This window comes from Cucurbita pepo, chromosome 20, assembly GCF_057944985.1.
Source record: "Cucurbita pepo subsp. pepo isolate OVF chromosome 20, ASM5794498v1, whole genome shotgun sequence".
NCBI lineage: Eukaryota > Viridiplantae > Streptophyta > Magnoliopsida > Cucurbitales > Cucurbitaceae > Cucurbita > Cucurbita pepo.
Window position 1 is genome coordinate 8,829,996 of NC_141817.1, and position 18,127 is coordinate 8,848,122.

Consider the following 18,127-nt stretch of genomic DNA (forward strand, 5'->3'; position numbering starts at 1 on the left):
CTCTGATCCGTAGAAAGAGTAAAAAAAGTTCTTTATTCAAATTCCCAAGAAGCGCTTGGCAAGTGGAGTAGGTCGAGTTTGACCAAACTAGTATAGTCATATTTTCTAACTCTTCGTGTTTAATTTCAAAAGTATTAGATTGATTTATTGTAAGTTCTAGTTTATTATTATTTTGTTCTAGTAATTATCATATTTTACTTATTTGTAAAAAGTTTGATAATTAGAAAAATTAATCACGTTTAAATACTTTTATGGTTAAAACCCTATTCAGTTGATATACCGATTCAATAACAGGTCCCACCATTTTATTTAAATACTCAGGTCGTGTGTTACTTATTTTTAAGGTAAATTTAAAGATACCTTGTATTCGCATTTATCTTTAAAGTTGGTATCTAATATGCCATTAAAAAATTAAAAAATAAATTTATTTATTAAACCCACATTTAAATTTGATGCCTTAAAAAAATATCGAAAGTTTAAAATTTTAAATTTTATGTCTGTAATTTTAATTTACCTAATTTTAAAATCATTTTCCCTTTTGTGAACTTATGATCGCGAGCGTTGATTCAAACGCATATCAGCCGTCAGATCCAGGGCATTGGAGACTGAAAAACCCTAATATACCGATATTCTTCAGTCCCGTGTTGGTTCTATTGTTCCCTCTTACAATTCTTCGGCAACAGCTTTAGAGGGTTCCGACGAGCGGAGAAGATGGTCCAGCGGCTCACTTACCGTAAGCGGCACAGCTATGCCACCAAATCCAACCAGCACCGCGTCGTCAAGACCCCCGGTAAATAGACATTGTTCTTCTTCTGTATCATGAAGCATTCTATGAATTACATCTCTTATCGTTCGTTGTTTTGATGAATTTCTCGTATGCTTCTGCATTTATTTGCAAGATCTGGTTTCAGTTGCTTAATCGATGATGTGTGGTTTGATTCTTAGGTGGAAAGCTTGTGTATCAGACCACGAAGAAGAGAGCCAGTGGTCCTAAATGTCCTGTAACTGGAAAGAGAATTCAAGGGGTGCGTATACGTATTTATTTTGTTTTGCCTATTGTTTTCATTGAATAAGTTAGCATCAGAGCTGTAGATTTGAATTTTGGCAACTTTTTTTCGTTTCGTTTTCGAGTATTGTGTATTTTGTCGAGTAATTTTTGTAAGTTTTAGCTGGTGGACTTGTGATGTCCTCGTATGCTAATGCTCTTTTGCTTGTGGAATTTGATGTTCGTCGTAGTCAATCTAGTTTTTGCGGATATTCTGCCTGATTTCTTCATGTGTAACTAGTCCCTAATTTGTTGGCTTACAGTCAGCCATTGTTGTTTTGTATTTCCTTTATTTTTCACAATCACGGTGTTCGTTTTGTTCAAATTATGGTGAATTTTAGAACTGGTTCCCACAATATTTCAATCTAATTGATTGTTTGTATCTGATGTTATACTGTTTTCCTTTAACAGATTCCTCACTTGAGGCCTGCTGAATACAAGAGGTCTAGGCTGGCTAGGAACCGTAGGACTGTAAACCGTGCCTATGGTGGTGTACTGTCTGGCGGTGCTGTTAGAGAGAGGTGTGTTTCTTTACTCTTTGATGTTCATTACTGCATTGCGTTTTCGTCTCAGTATTGATGGTTGCTTGAGCATTTCTAAAGATCTTCTCTTGATGTTGTAGGATTATAAGAGCTTTTTTGGTTGAAGAGCAAAAGATTGTGAAAAAGGTATTGAAGATCCAGAAGGCAAAGGAAAAACTAGCTTCCAAGAGCTAGAATGTCTGGTTTTAACGCATGAACTCTTTTCCATTTTATATATGCTGGATGAAAATTTTGACTTGGATCAATGACTTGTTAATTTAAATGATTTTGGAATTAGCTTCGTTCTTGTAGTTGCATCAGTATTTTGAAGTTTCTTCTGCTATAATATTCAGTCTATCATCATTGTTTATGCTGATTTTGCTTCATTTGCATTCACACATCTAGAATATGTGGTCTTGGGGTTATTCTTCCTCATTCTTTGGCATATTTTCTTCAGTAGACAATCCAGAAAAGAGAGATTTCCTCAAGGCCTAGCTCCCAAACTAAACCTTACCACCCTAACAAGAAACTTTAACTAAAGCATTCTGAGCATTGTTGTAGCGTGGTAGCAATGTTGTTTCCTTATCTTATTTAAAGATTCGAATCCTTACTTCATGATCCTATGATGATCCTATAGCGCGTACTGCCTTCACTGTGAGCTCTAGATTCTAATTATGATGCGAAGAATTTAGGTTAGGTTGTTTATGGATGAACTCTCTCATTGCACTTGAACCATCAACATTTTGTTTTCTACATTTTGTTCATGTAAATTGGGTCATATGCACAAAACTATGTTGGGTTTTTTGTGTGTATTCTTATGAATCTCCTAGTTATATCTATATGCCAAATAGCTTAATTTAATATGAAGAGATCAAAATCTTTGGTCATCTAGAAAATTGAATGCAAGGTACGCAATGGTGCCATCTTGGATTGCCTTGCTAAAACCTCTTATTGGAGTTGATATTTTCACCATTTAGATTAAAGCTATCGTGCTCAGAATAGGAATTCGTCATGACAACAGATAGTTTTTGTCTGTGACTTTGCTTTCCCTCATGACACATTCCAAATTCTTATAAGTTCCTTCTTCTATGTTCCAGGCCTGTTTGTTAGGGAAGAAACCGTACATATTTAAGGTTGAAGATAAAATACATTCATTTTGACCGTTTATTATGTAAATGTAGATATAATTCCTATTCATGCCTGTCCAACTATGAGCCCCATCTTGAGAAACCCAGCTGTAACGGCCCAACTTCACTGCTAGTTGACACTGTCCTCTTTGGGCTTTCCTTCTTGGGCTTCCCCTCAAGGTTTTTAAAACCCGTTTGCTAGGAAAATGCTTCATTCTCCTCCCTAATCAACCCTTATAAAGAATGCTTTGTTCTCCTCCCTAACCGACCCTTATAAAGAGTGCTTTTCTCCTCCGTAACCGACCCTTACAAAGAGTGCTTCGTTCTCCTCCCTAACCGATCCTTATAAAGCATGCTCCGTTCTCCTTAACCGATGAGGGATCTCACACCTCTATCCCAAAGTAAGCTTCTCTAGCAGTATGTACACTGTCCTTGTATATTGTAATTCATGAACTAATTTGGTAATCAATTGAGAGTTCTAATGGTTCTTCATACTAGTTTTCCTTTGAAAACTTTTCTGAGAGGAATTGTTTCATTTGGGGTTTGGCCAAGTCATATTAGTCTACGACATGAATTTCAGCGATTTGGTCCAAAAACGTTTCAGAGTTGCATTCAATGATGATGGTTGGATTTTGTTTACTCCTTTTTGTGTACAGTTACTATTTGCTTACTAGGAATAAAGATATTGTTGATATTCATCGATATATCGATGATATATTGGTAAAATCGTATTCTTACGTATTCTTACAGTATATCGACATTTATTGATGAATTACAACTTAGGGGCTAGGGGAGAGACAACTCACTTGGATTCTATAGTTCACTAACTCTTTCATTTTAAGAAAAAGCTTAATGCAAAACAATTAATGTAATGTGAAAAAATGTCTGCCATGGCCCTTTTGATGGATAAGGGAAGAACAAGAACCAATGACGGGCACCTTCAATATGTAGTTTTTAAATATTGAAAGCCTATAAGAAGTAGTAACAAATGGAGAAAAATATTGACTTTCTATTTAAAATGCCAAAAACTATATATTATAATTTGGTTTAAGATGTTCAAACATATAAATATCGGAATTAGCAACTAAAGTTGTCTTATAAGGTAAAATCATATACAAAATCTATTGTTCCACTATGAGTTGTTTGTTGTTGTGTAATTTTGCCAAGTTTAGCGTGAGCTATGCTTGCGTTAAAATTCATGGAATAAATGATTTTGGATGAATTTTATAGGATATAAGGAAGTGTTTTGAACCGAAGAATGACAATATCCAACGTATAGTTCAAGTTCGAGTCATCACATAAATTCAATTGAAGGAAATTGGGACCATTAAGAACGGGTTGTGGAATACGTCAAAGAACCTGTCGAAACATGCTAGTAAGACGTAAAAAAAGTAAATTGACCCGTAACAATCTCTTTTGGGGAAAAATTATATAAAAGGGGAATACGTTGCTTCGAGAATCATCATTTATTAATATTTTTTTATTTCATCGTTTTTCCACAAGTGTGCTGTCAAAGATGAAAAGGAGTATCACCTCGATGTCTTAGTTATTGCACGAATATCAACACCTTATAGTTTATAGAATCTCTTGTAGTGTTCTAGTTTGGTTGTCACCATTTTTGCAACCTCGAGCTATAGGTTTGCCATATGTTGATGTTTTTTTTTCTTTTTCTTTGCCATTTATCTATTCCCTTATTTTGGCTTTAAACCATAAACACCAATTAAATACCTTCTAAAATTTTAGACCTATCAGAATTGATCAAAAGTTTAAAGAAAAGTTTTAAATCCTTTTTAAAAGTTTAAAAGTCTATAATGGTAGATCTAAACACAAAAGGAAAAAGGTAAAAATATCTAAATAATTCTATGGTCACAAGAAATCTTATAGTTCGGCTATGTGACTCGGTTGCAATAATACCTCAAGCCAGCTAGTAGGTTGCGATTCGCCCCAACATTGCCTCGAATGATGTATCAAAATTGCCAATTTGGAGTGCAATTTTGCGCCCTAAATCAATGCACTCTTTAACCATCAAACAACATTCCTTTTAGTTAAGTTTGAGCAGCAAATTTGGAGTGCTGAATGATCTCCAAAACGAGGAATTTGGTCACAACTTACTTTCTAAAACTTCAAATTATAGATTGCGACTTAAAATAATGAAAAGTATGATAAAAAAATGTTAACATTTATATATATATATATATATATATATATATATATATATATATATATATAAACAAATACATTTACATTTCAAAAGTACTATTTGAATTAAATACAATACTAGGGACTAGGGATCGAGACACAACTAAATTACAAATTAAAATTAAAAAGACTGATGATATAAAATGACCCTCCTTTATGGGCGCACAACTCCTAAACGCCCCCTCCTCAACCAGCAGATCAACTATAACCCCCATATTATATATTTTCTTAAGAATTAGTATCAGCTGTTGCAAAGAAAGCCTCTTTCTTTTTCTTTCTTTCTCTGCCATATTATTAAAAGCTTGTTGTGTGGTAATAAGGGGTTTTGTTCTAGTCGCATAACTGAATAATGATTCTTGAAAAAAAAAAAGACAATAACTGGTCACTATAAAATACTCGGTAAGTAGCCTACTTATAAGCTCATAATCACACCCATAACTTAGTTAGTTACCACGATATTTGATTTAAAGATTTATTTGTTAGTAACAAAGGTAAGGATTATTTTAGGTAAGGAAAATGAAAGTTTAATGAAAATAAGAAGGTTCTTCAATGTTTAGAGGAGTGGTTGTTAGTGATCTCAATGAAGCTCTGAAACTCATTCATCTATTCAATCTTGTTTTTGTTTCTCAAAGTAAATGGCCTTTAGAGCTAAAACTTTTGTTAAAATCTACGGATTTTGGCAAAATTATTCGAGGATTAATTTGTACTTTAGTCAAACTGCAAAACTTTTTATTATAATTAACGAGTTTATGAAGATCTTACACTGATTTGGATTAGAATTTGGATTCTCGACGTGACACCTGATGACCCAAACATTATCCTATCCCACGAACCAACATATCTCCCTTTGTACTCACAAGCTTTTTAATAAAATTTTCATAAGGTCTCCGGTCATAGAATTGTTTAAAGTAAAGTAACTTAATTTTGAAGTTTTTATGATTGAGTCGGTTAATACTTTTAATTCTCTTTATATCTTTTAGTCGGTATCGGTTCATTCATATACCTTTATTTTATTCCTTAGTCACAAAAGTTTATTAAATAATAGAATTAATTTTTTTAAAAAGTAAATAAAACACAATTTAAAATTAAAAAAACTAAAAAAACTAAAAATAAAAGACTTAATACCAAAGTCAATGGGGGAGCGTGGGGGAGCGTGAGGTACAAAATTCTTGGCGACGAAGAAAGAAACAGGAAACCAAACGCGTGCGGATTGGCCAATCAGGAGATGCTGACGTGGGGCTATGGTGGGGCCAACGTGTCATTTACTTACTCTTTCGTCATTCGGATGACGTGGCGTCTGGTGGCTTAAAAGAAGGAGTTAAAAGTCCGTGTCAGTCGCTCTCTTCTGTGGGCCCCACCAGCCCTTTCAAAGTCTCCAACGAGTCAATTCATAATACTATTTTTTTTATTTTTATTTTATTTTTTAAATATTTAATTAAAATAAATATATTTTTATTGATCTTTTATTTCTAATTTATTTTATTATTATTATTTTTATTCTTTTCTTCCTTTCACAGATAAAATTATTCTCCAATTTAATCTTTAACCAACTTTAATAATTCTTTAATATCTTTTTAATCTTTCAATTAAATTTAAAATTAAATAATTTTTTCAATTTTTTCAATACCATTTATTATGATTTTTTTTTTTTTTTTGTTAAAATTGAAATGGATTTATTCAACAAAAATAAAATATTTTTTTAGATTTACTAGAAATTTTTTGTGTTTATTAATTTTTTAAACTTGTAATTTAATTTTTATTTACATAAATTTAAATAATTCTTTTAGAGAAATATTCGGAAAGAAAGGAATAATATATAATTTTGATAAATTGTGGCGTAAAAATGCCTTTACCATTGTTTTTAGCATTTTTGTAGTACATTTTTATACCCTTTTCCTCCATTTTAAATTCAAGCATATTTACCCTATTTTTACTAGTTAACATAATTATCAAATATTTAAATACTTATTTTCTATGTTGAATTAAAGAAATTAAATTTTGAAATACGTTTATAAATTTATATTTCATATTAATTAGACGTATTCGAGTTGGTTTGAGAAATTTTTTAAACCAACCTAACATTTTGGGTTGATAATTTGAGCAACCGGAATCAATTTCGCAACTGAACCCAACTGAACCCCTTACTTATCTACGATACATGTTATATTAATAACTAAAATCTCACAAAGTTCAAATATCAAACATTCATAAGTCACAACACACCACTGACATTGGTTATAAAGGTTAAATATTCTTAATTTTCATAATAAATTTAAAAGTAGGGTAGAGTAGAGTTGAATTGTAACCCTGTTTTTTAGTTAGTCGGGTTGACCCGACAAAAGAAATGTCAACCCACGAACCGACCCAAACTTTTTAATTATTATTATTATTTTTTAACCCAACTCAACCCAAATCGAAAAAAACTCTAACTCAACCCAACATCAATAGCTTAAGGTAGCCCGGGTTGATCGTAAAGTAAAGGACAAAGGGAATTAATATTGATTTGGACTATGGAAGTGTGGAAGCAAATAGGGTTGAGAATCTTTCTCCAATGATCCTTTTTGTTTGTCCAATCCTTTCATGTCTTTATCATATTCTTTGTTCATCATGTTTCTTACTTTCCACTCAAATCCTTCATAACTTGGTCAAAAAGTATTCTTATATCTTCTTTTTAAGTCTTCATACTTTTCAATAGTTATTTATTATCTTAATCACGATCACGTCTGAGATAGATAGATTCATCAATCAATCGCTGTATAATTCAATTGAAAAATCCAAAACAACCAAAATAGTAGAATGGGTTAACGATTTTGAACTGGCTCGTTTAAATCGAGAAAGTCATCGAGTAGAGACGAGAGCTGAACACTGAGAATCGACTAGAATGAGTCATATGCGACCCCTGATTAGGGCTACAACTGGATGGCTGGTACGGGTGCGCACACCAAAAGAGTAGGTTGATTTGAGTATGCGCATGTCGATCGAGCTAGGTTGGCAAAGCGAATGCTGGTATGCATGTTGAGGATTGTCTAATTTAAGGAAGGATCATGGGTTTATAAGTATGGAATAGTATCTACATTAGTATGAGACATTTTGAGTTTATGTTGTTCAAAGTGGACAATATCATACTATTGTGGAGAGTCGTGATTTCTAGCAATGCATGGGCTAGCTAGGTTAGGGCGTAGACTCAGGCCAACAATGATCGGCATAGCTACAATTTAATTAAAAAAATATATTTTGAAAAGTTTAAGGATTAGATAAAGTAGAAATGGAATTAAAAAATAATTAATTTCCTAACAAGAGAAACATACTAACTTGTACGGAATGCAGGACCACCATTTATTCCTTCATTTTCTCGAATAAATAAATTATTATTATTATTATTGAAACTAACTCTCCAACTAGAGTGGGGTCCACACAGATCCTTTCCAAACGCTGTCGTTTTCAATCTCCCATGGAATAAGTGCCGCTTGCACCCACTGGCTTCCTCGTAGTTTCAAGCTTTTAGATTTGTTTTTTTTTTCTTTTTTTTAATATATTTAAATAGATTTTATAAATAATTATAAAATATTACAACCACTAAATTTATATATTTTTTAATAATTATGTACTTTTTTTTTTTAATAAATTAACGTCAATATTTAAAAATTAGAACTAAACTTACCATTTTTACACGTCACCAAATGTATGAATTTTTTAATATATTATTAAAATATAGATATACTAAAGAAAACAACTCTGATCACAGCGGACTTGCAATTGTGTGACATTCACTTTCCAACCACAAGTGAGTTAAGCCTATTCGTTGTTAATTACGGCCAACAATCACAAGTGAGTTAAGTCTATTCGTTCTTAACTACGGCCAAGCGACGTATGCTCGAGTCTCTGGCCTCAGTTCAAGAAGAAAATTTTAAAAAACGGAGTAGAAAGATTTCGAAACAGAATTTTGAAAGCAAAATTTGAGAAATTGAAATTTGTGTTATATGAGAATGTAAGAAAAAGGCAACAACGACCGACATAACTATATTTGGGGGAAGTTGAAAAATTAACTATATTTGGGGGAAGTTGAAAAATTAAATTAATCTACCGGGTTCCACTAAAACTAAATTGGGTTTAACCAAACAAAATTTTAAATAAATGTAAGAAATAACTCGAGCCAACACAATCTAAAAAATTTATGGTTGGGTTTAATAAGGGTTGTTTGAGTCAGAAAAATTTAAGACAGAAATTTAAGACAGAAACAATTGGTTTGAATCTAAAAAAATTCGTCGACCCCACCAACTCAACCGACAAATACTCGTAATCATTACACTAATTTATTTGTTGATTGAAGTTAAATTAATAAGTGGGTTTATTTAATTAGTTAATCACATTATAATTTTTTTAATATAATTTCAAAATGGCTATTTCTTTTGGGGTTGATTCCAAATTCCCATTTCAATAGTGATTTCAAAATATAGTTTTCATTTATAGTATTTATAATTCCATAAATAGAATATCTAACCAACCAATTTTAAACCTACCCAAATTTACTACCTATTTTTACCTATTTTTACGGTAGGTAAATATACACTTAATTTTAATTCACCACAATTATTATAATAAAAAAATTAATATTAATTTTACAAAATAATTACATAATAATCCTTTCAATTAATAGATTAAATGTATTTTTTATTTTTTTAAAATTTGAATATATTTCACTTTTAATTTAACCTTAATTAATTAATTAATTAAGACTGAGAATACTGTAAAATTTAGAAAATTTAGGGATGAAAATTAGTCAAAATTAATTTTTTTTTTGTATATAAAAAAATAAAACTTAAAATATAAAATATAAATATGAAAAAATTAAATATTTTTTTAATGATGAGGTGGAATTAATTTTTTTAATGAGAGAGAAGAAAAAAAAAAAAAAAAAGAAAACGAAAAGCTTCCCTCGCAAGCCACGCCCAATATAACTACGAGTTGTTAAAAGTTAAGGGCACGATCTAGAAGTTACCGGATTCCCTAACCATTAACCTCCACGTGTCGGTTTTAACCGGCACTGTAGGGTAAAAAAGAGTCGTAAAAAAACCGTCGGAATGTAGCACGATTCTTTTCTTCCTAAATTAACGTTAAATTAATCTTTTTAGTTACCTATCTAATCAATTTTTTTCTTTAATTTTTATTACTTTTAATTTGTTATAATTACATCCATTTTGAATCTTCTAATCACGACCGTTAACTGAAAAATATAGTTACAATCTAACTATATTTTACTTTTTAAGATTATTTCGAAAATTAATAACATAGGGACTGAAGTTTTGAGAATTCAGGAGGAGGTCACGACAAGAGCATTGAGAGAACCTTTACCTAGTACGAGAGGACTGGGAAAGACGCATCTCTGGTATATCAGTTATCGTGCCTACGGTAAACGTTGGGTAGCGAAGTGCGGAGCGGATAATTGCTGAAAGCATCTAAGTAGTAAGCCCACTTCAAGATGAGTGCTCTCCTATTCCGACTTTCCCAAAACCTCCGGTAGCACAACCGAGATGTTCGAGTATAAATTTTTTAAAAAATTTGGTTGGTCCAAAATATTTTTCGGCCCCACCCTTGTTCACTAGTAATTTAAATTTGTAAAATAAAGATGTGGATGAAAATATATTACAGTGAAATAATACACTTTATTAATTATATTTAATTAAAAAAAATTATAATATGTACAATTAATTATTATAGTAGAAGTTTATATACTTTAATTAAATTTAGTTGCATGAGAATAATTATTAAGATGGATTGTTAAATAAATACAAAATCTCAACATATATTAAAATTTAATTTGAATAATTGAATAAAAGTAAAATAATTAAGATTAATTAATTATTTATTTAAAATTTAAGTAATGTAATAAAAATAAAATATATATTTATATGAAATTCTTAAAAGTATTTTTATCCAGTACCAAAACGTAAATAAAAATTAAAATTAAATTGGCCCTAAATAAAATATTAATTACATTTAATTATATTGAGTAATTAATTAAAATCGGTTTCAAAATTTTAACAAAAAAAGAAAAAATAAAAAAGAAAAAAAAAGAAAAAAGAAAAAGTTCACCTGTTTTGTTTTCCATTTTCCCTCTACTTTTCTCTCGTTCTGTTCGCTCTCTCTCTCTCTCTCTCTCTCTCTCTCTCTCTCTCTGTTGATATATATATAACTGTGAATCCTCCGATCGGAAGTTACTCTCTTCCTTCCTTCCTCCAGATTTCTTCGTCCAAGTAAAATGTCTAGTGGGCGCGGTGGTCGTGGTCGTGGTGCCGGAGGTCGTGGAGGGCAGTCGTCTCCGGCAATTGCTCGCGGTGGTGGTGGTAGAAGTGGCGGAGGGAGAGGTGGTCAAGGCGGTGGAGGAAGAGGTGGTCAAGGCGGTGGGGGAAGAGGTGGTCGAGGCGGCGGTGGGAGAGATGGAGGTCGGGTGGATCATCCGGCTACACAGCAGTTTCCTTCTCCGACTCCTCAGCCTACTCCGGTTGCTTCCCGTCCTCCACTCGAGACTTCTGCGGGAGCATCTTCTTCATCTTCTACAACTGCTGCTCTTTCACAGCCGGAGGCTTCTTCTTCGAGGATCGAGGCACAGTTGGAGAAGACATTGGTACTGCAGAATGTTCCGCCGTCTTCATCTAAGGCTATGACTGTGGCTAAGAGACCGGGATATGGAACCATTGGGCGCAAAGTTGTTGTTCGGGCTAATCATTTTCTGGTACAAGTTGAAGATAAAGATCTCTACCATTACGATGTAAGCCTCTATTTGTTAGTTTCCTCTAATCTTATGTTTTTGAGTGTTGACTCTCTGTCATTTAATCCATTGCTACAGAGAGGATCTTCCATACACTGCAATTAAGGCCCGCTCTTTATATTTTTTTTTTTTCATTTCCTCCGAGTCGTTACATTCTTGGTTCTTTTTTGGTGTATTGTTTGTATTTGATATACGGACGTAATCTATTCTGGGAATTTTTTGTTCACATTTGATCTTTGAAATATCCTCTTGAACTTCTTGATAACCATATGCACTGATTTGCGAGTGTTCTTAGTAATTTATTAGCTAGAGCATTCAGATGTATAATTATACTTTTAGGTTTCTATTACGCATGATGGTGGGAAAATTGTTTATGTTGCTGATCATCATCCATTTTCGTCCAAAGAGTTCATGATTAAATTAGTTTTGATATAATCTTTTCTGTTGAACTTTTGTTATCCACATTTGATCTTTTCAAGCGTCATCTTAAAATTTGTTATAACCATTTACTACTGGTTTGGGAGTGTTCTTAGTAACTTAATGGCTATACATTCATACATATAATTGTATTTATGGTTTTAGGTTTCTATTACACCTGAGGTTACATCCAAAAAGGTCTGCCGAGACATAATACACCAGCTTGCAAAAATGTACAAAGAATCTCATTTAGGTGGAAGATTTCTAGCATATGATGGTGGGAAAAGTGTTTATGTTGCTGGTGAACTTCCATTTGTGTCCAAAGAGTTTCTTATTAAATTAGTCCGTAATGATGATGCCGGGTCTTCTCAACCAAGAAGGTATGTCTTCCGATACCTCGCATGTTTCTGTCCATGAATAAATAATCAATATTGAGTTTATCTGTCATTCACTATCTGTCATTCACTCTACAGGAAAGAACGTGAATTCAAAGTAACTATCAAATTTGCTTCCAAGCCAGACCTCAATCATCTACAACAGTTTTTACATGGACGGCAGCGAGATGCTCCTCAAGAAACTATCCAAGTTCTTGATGTAGTTCTGAGAACTACACCATCTATCCAGTTAGTTTATATGAAACTCCAATTACTCTATTTAGTTACACATGGATGGAAGTGATAACTTTTTTTTTTTTTTTTTTTTTTTTTTTTTTTTTCAGTTGCACAGTTGTTGGAAGGTCATTTTTCTCAACGGAGTTCGGAAAACCAGGTGAACTTGGTAATGGTGTTGAGTATTGGCGAGGATATTATCAAAGTCTGCGACCTGTACAAATGGGTCTATCTTTAAATATAGGTAACTCTTTGTTACTATCAATTGACTCTGTCACTGCTGCTCTTTTTAACGTTCATGAGTTCTGTACTGCAGATGTGTCAGCCAGATCATTTTATGAACCAATATATGTGACAGATTATATTGCTAAACATTTCAATTTGAGGAATTTGCGAACAGCAACTGATCAGGATTTCCGGAAGGTTATTGATAATGTCTGCGCATGTGATGTCTAAGAGTTTTGGAGTGGAGATTTCATAATATATAGCAGCTGTTTTTTTTTGCTTAATGTCAGATAAAAAAAGTACTTAGAGGTGTGAAGGTGGCATTAATGTGTGGGGAGCATGCCAGGACGTACAAAATTACTGGGATATCATCAGAGCCTGTAGACAGATTAATGTGAGTTAATATTTGTGTTTCTCCATATTATTATGGACCTAGCATAGAAAATGCATTTGAATTGTTATTATTTGAATTCCTCATCTTCTTTTAGCTTTTCATATTTAAGTATATACATTTGTGGACGTGATGTTCTGATGGTCACTGATGTGGAAGTTGATATTCGCTCAAAAATGATTTTGTTAGATAACTGTCATTAGAATGAGGGAGAAACATGAATTGATTTTCTTAGTGCATGTTTGAAGGAACTAGGTTTTTTCTAGATTGAAATGTTTGAATGAATGATATTTGTGCTTTAGGATGATCAATAGAATGTAGCTCGCGAACAAAGGACATTGTTATAAATTGCTCTGGTTCCAGCCTTATTCCTCTTGTATAACTATTGCATTCCATGTTTTTGTATTTAGAAGAATCCGGTATTTGCAATGAAGATTCTTTGTATTAAAATTGAGTTCAGTAGTGGTTACCTAGTTACTAATAAAATTATTGTTCTCGACATTTTGTTTTGACTTCTTAAGGTATTGTTTTACTTGATTTTTTTTTTAGGTTTACTCTTGATAATCAGAGTACCCGAATCTCTGTTAGTCAATACTTTCTTGAAAAATATGGTGTTAAGCTCAGGTCAGCATTTCTACCTGCTATTCAAGCTGGTAATGATGCAAAGCCCATCTATTTGCCTATGGAGGTATGTATGTTTGATATGATTATATGTATGATTCAAAGGATTCTTGCCATACAGATTTCGGAAGATAATTTTTGATGAGGCCTTTCTTACCATTTATTATTGATATTGTAGCTTTGTAGAATTGTTAATGGGCAGAGATATACCAAAAAGTTGAATGAACGGCAAGTAACTGAGCTGTTAAGAGCGACTTGTCAGAGACCTGAGAATAGGGAATGGAGTATAAAGACGGTACTAGCATGATTTCTGTCCATTTGTTCGCTTTTCTTTTGCAGGTTTTGATGTATAATTTATTTATTTATTATTATAATGTATTCATTTGGCAGATGGTTGAAGGGAATAGGTATAATACTGATGACATTGTTAAGGATTTTGGCATTGAAGTTAGATCAGAGTTATGTAATGTTGATGCTCGTGTTTTGCCATCCCCATCGGTAATTTTAACAATCTTAACTGTTTAAAGATGCTGGAGTAGTTTATTTTTTAATTTTAATCTGATGACGTGACTTAATATTGCAGCTCAGTTATCATGAAACAGGTGGAGAATCAAGGGTTGATCCACGGATGGGTCAGTGGAATATGATTAATAAGGTGCCCAAAATTTTTATTTCGCCACTGGTTTATAGGTTGATGATCATCCACTTCACGAATGTTATCATTTTGTTAATTTGCTGGAGTCTGTTAGTTCACTTATTTGTTTGGAGTTGATTAAGAATTTAGAACATGATTATATTTTATTTGTTTTCCCTTTCCCATCGTCCTCTTGGTATAATTCTTATTGAGTTTTCTATTCGTTTATAATCTATTATGGGCCCTTTCGATGAAGGGTATGAGATAGGAATGAAGATGGGAATGGAGGAGGGATATGTCATTTAGCTAAATAAAATTTATGAATTAATCTGATCTAAAAAATACAAACGTCATTTGTTCCTATAAAAATTTGATAATTTTTCCATTGTGTTTTCTATGATTCTTAAAAGTATTATTCTCAAACATCTTATTCTTTGGGTACCTATGAGCATTCTGTGAAACTTAAAATTGAATGGCCCTTTGTTACTGTTCAAGACATTTTGTTGTAGTTATGATATAATTTTGCAACTTAGCTTTCAACTGTTAATGGAAGTATTTGATATACCTTTTCTGTGAAGTGAAAATATGTTGTTTTGATCAACTATTTTAACCTTATTCTTGTGGTATATTAGAAAATGATCAATGGTGGTACAGTAGAACATTGGGCATGTGTGACCTTCTCCTCACGGTTGGATAAAGATTTGCCATCTGAATTTTGCAAGCAGTTGGTTAACATGTGCAGAAGCAAAGGAATTGTAAGAACTATGAACTTCCTTTTTTGATAATGTGTTAACATGTCCTGGTTCATTCTTGATAATGTGTTAATACGCTTTGAGATCTATTGAAAGGCTTTTGCCCCTGCTCCGTTGTTTCCCATACGTGCTGCACATCCAAATCAAATTGACACTACGCTTAGAGGTATTCATAAGGACTCTGTAAACATTTTGGGACCCAAGGGCAAGTCTCTTCAGCTACTCATAATTATTTTACCTGATGTTACTGGTTCTTATGGTGAGCTAATCTTTTCTTCATAAGAATATTATTCTCATTAAATACATTCCTGTGGGTGTGATCTTAGGCAACTTTGAATTGTGTTGGTCCCTGCAGGGAAGATTAAAAGGATTTGCGAGACAGAACTCGGAATTGTTTCACAATGTTGCCAGCCTAGGCAGGCACAGAAGCTAAACAAGCAATATTTTGAAAATGTGGCTCTTAAAATCAACGTTAAGGTTTGTGTGCTCTCTATTAGAGTTGAGATTATCTTTATAACTTCATTTGATTAATCGTTTTAAGCGAACAAAAAATCTATAGGTTGGGGGAAGAAACAATGTCCTAACTGATGCTATTCTTCGGAAAATTCCTGTTGTCTCGGAGAAGCCTACAATAATATTTGGAGCAGATGTTACGCACCCGCAACCAGGAGAGGACTCTAGTCCTTCAATAGCAGCTGTAAGTTCTGCGTGCTTAATTTTCTATTTTTTATATGATTCTTTTGGTGAAGGCGTGCATGGTTACTTTCAGGTTGTCGCCTCCATGGACTGGCCTGAGGTAACGAAGTATAGGGGTATTGTTTCAGCCCAAGCTCATCGTGAAGAAATTATACAAGATTTGTACAAACAATTTGAAGATCCTCAAAGAGGGTTGGTGCATGCAGGGATGATTAGGTAAGCAGCTGCAGAATAGTTATCTAACATTTGAAAACTACTGAAAACGATATCGTTTTTTCCGGTCTTTTCTCGACTATTTTTATATTTATTTTTTGGTTGCCAGGGAGCTTTTCATTGCATTTAGAAGGTCAACGAATTTGAAACCGCACAGAATAATATTCTACAGGTCTGTTATTTTTTTGTATTTTGGAGAATAAATGAATGAAGCTGGATTTAATCCATTTGTTTGATGATATTGGTTATTCCATTGACAGAGATGGTGTAAGTGAAGGACAATTCTCACAAGTTCTACTTTATGAGATGGATGCAATCAGGAAGGTACGATAGTAGTAAAAAATTACCATTGATCTTCACGTCCCCTTTTAAAGGACTAACTAAACTAGTCTTTGTTCTTGAGTCAGGCATGTGCCTCCCTTGAAGCGGATTACCAACCTCCGGTTACCTTTATAGTCGTGCAAAAGAGGCATCATACTCGTCTTTTCCCCACCAGTCGCGATACTGATCGGAGTGGAAACATCCTTCCGGGTTATTAATCTTATCTAATTTGTGGTTTTTGGAAGATGATTCTTGATTCATGAGTTATAATTTAGATTATGGTTCTTGTATTTGATGATAGGTACTGTTGTTGATACCAAAATTTGTCATCCAACTGAATTTGATTTCTATTTAAACAGCCATGCTGGCATACAGGTTGCGAATCTTTCACCATTTTTACATATGTACTCACCACGTTCTTTCTGTGTTGGTTCAAATCTAAATTGACTTTTTGTTTTGTGTAGGGAACGAGTAGACCGACACATTATCACGTTCTATTCGACGAAAACAATTTCAGTGCGGATGCGATGCAAATGCTTACCAATAATCTATGCTACACGTAAGTATTAAAATTGTTCTCATCAACTTTTATGTGTGCGATGCATGAATTATAGTGTTGGTGTTTTTTTGTTGTTTTACAGGTATGCAAGGTGCACACGGTCTGTTTCCATTGGTATGATGTGTTTTAAACTTTCTAATAACATAATAGTTAGCATTGGTTATAATGTTATAAAAACGTTGGTTTGGGTTTGGTTTGGTTTGCAGTTCCCCCAGCATACTATGCCCATCTAGCAGCTTTTCGAGCTCGTCACTACATGGAGGGTGATGCATCCGATAGCGGTTCCACGGGTTTGGGCGGCGGGATTGTTCAGGTTCAGCGGATGCCGAACGTAAGGGAGAATGTGAAGGATGTTATGTTTTACTGCTGAAGGTGTTTTTGGGTGTGGCTGGCTTTTGATGCACCTCTCCTTTTTAGGGTGGGTCTTATTTTGGTGCACTTATATGAGTCCCTAAATTGGTAGAAAAATACTCTTTTTGGGATTTTGGTTTTGGCTGCTCTGTTCTGTTCTGCTTCTTGTGGCTTATATTTTGGGGGGAATGGGAGTACATATCACATATATAATACTACTACCTGTGGGTGTTACTGTATGTGCATGTAAATACTACTAGTTTTGTATACCTACCCAGGTTTTACTATCAACTATGCAAATTTTCTGATTTTAAGGAAAACCATGCCTACCTAGTTTGTGGCACTATACATTTACACGTTTTCGATACTTTCTATACCTCTGATGATTATCGTAATATGATTTTTCTATCTAAACTTGACACTTTTGTTCATTTTTTAGAATTCACTCTGAATCCTAAATGTATTATGTTATTTAATGAATCATCAACTTATTTGTGAAAAGAATCGGAAGATTTGGTAAAAAAATGAAATTCTTTTGGTAGATCTTTCCTTTCATGTCATTGCATATATATATATATGCTAGAATGGTATTGTAAAAAGGTGCAGTAATCCAACTTTAATAAACATATTTAGGAGTCGTTAATGTCACTTTTTGAGGCTTTGAATTACAAACCGTCA

At 33.2% G+C, this 18,127-nt stretch overlaps 2 protein-coding genes across 2 annotated transcripts; both read left to right on the forward strand.

The window, feature by feature from the left end:
- Window positions 1-631: 631 nt before the first annotated feature.
- Window positions 632-1,863, forward strand: LOC111782651 (large ribosomal subunit protein eL34). Its single transcript, XM_023663444.2, has 4 exons — window positions 632-790; window positions 946-1,025; window positions 1,457-1,566; window positions 1,668-1,863. The coding sequence occupies exons 1-4, from the start codon at window positions 712-714 to the stop codon at window positions 1,759-1,761; spliced, it is 363 nt and encodes a 120-aa protein (XP_023519212.1). The 5' UTR covers window positions 632-711; the 3' UTR covers window positions 1,762-1,863.
- A 9,222-nt stretch (window positions 1,864-11,085) lies between these two features.
- AGO5 (Argonaute family protein) lies at window positions 11,086-17,769 on the forward strand. Its single transcript, XM_023663675.2, has 22 exons — window positions 11,086-11,661; window positions 12,244-12,458; window positions 12,552-12,701; window positions 12,797-12,930; window positions 13,003-13,109; window positions 13,202-13,305; window positions 13,852-13,990; window positions 14,102-14,218; window positions 14,314-14,421; window positions 14,507-14,578; window positions 15,190-15,312; window positions 15,406-15,568; window positions 15,665-15,786; window positions 15,869-16,006; window positions 16,079-16,221; window positions 16,328-16,390; window positions 16,479-16,542; window positions 16,626-16,749; window positions 16,841-16,914; window positions 17,004-17,098; window positions 17,181-17,212; window positions 17,305-17,769. Exons 1-22 carry the CDS (start codon window positions 11,152-11,154, stop codon window positions 17,466-17,468), a joined length of 2,961 nt encoding a protein of 986 aa, XP_023519443.2. The 5' UTR covers window positions 11,086-11,151; the 3' UTR covers window positions 17,469-17,769.
- The last annotated feature ends 358 nt before the right edge of the window (window positions 17,770-18,127 follow it).

Excerpts from the sequence above, each read along its gene's own strand:
- LOC111782651 (XM_023663444.2), top strand. The coding sequence starts at position 712 with ATGGTCCAGCGGCTCACTTACCGTAAGCGGCACAGCTATGCCACCAAA. Across the intron at positions 791-945 it reads CCGCGTCGTCAAGACCCCCG|GTGGAAAGCTTGTGTATCAG; the intron begins GTAAATAGACAT and ends TTTGATTCTTAG. Across the intron at positions 1,026-1,456 it reads CTGGAAAGAGAATTCAAGGG|ATTCCTCACTTGAGGCCTGC; the intron begins GTGCGTATACGT and ends TTCCTTTAACAG.
- AGO5 (XM_023663675.2), top strand. The coding sequence starts at position 11,152 with ATGTCTAGTGGGCGCGGTGGTCGTGGTCGTGGTGCCGGAGGTCGTGGA. Across the intron at positions 16,222-16,327 it reads GTGCATGCAGGGATGATTAG|GGAGCTTTTCATTGCATTTA; the intron begins GTAAGCAGCTGC and ends TTTGGTTGCCAG. Across the intron at positions 16,915-17,003 it reads ACAGCCATGCTGGCATACAG|GGAACGAGTAGACCGACACA; the intron begins GTTGCGAATCTT and ends TGTTTTGTGTAG.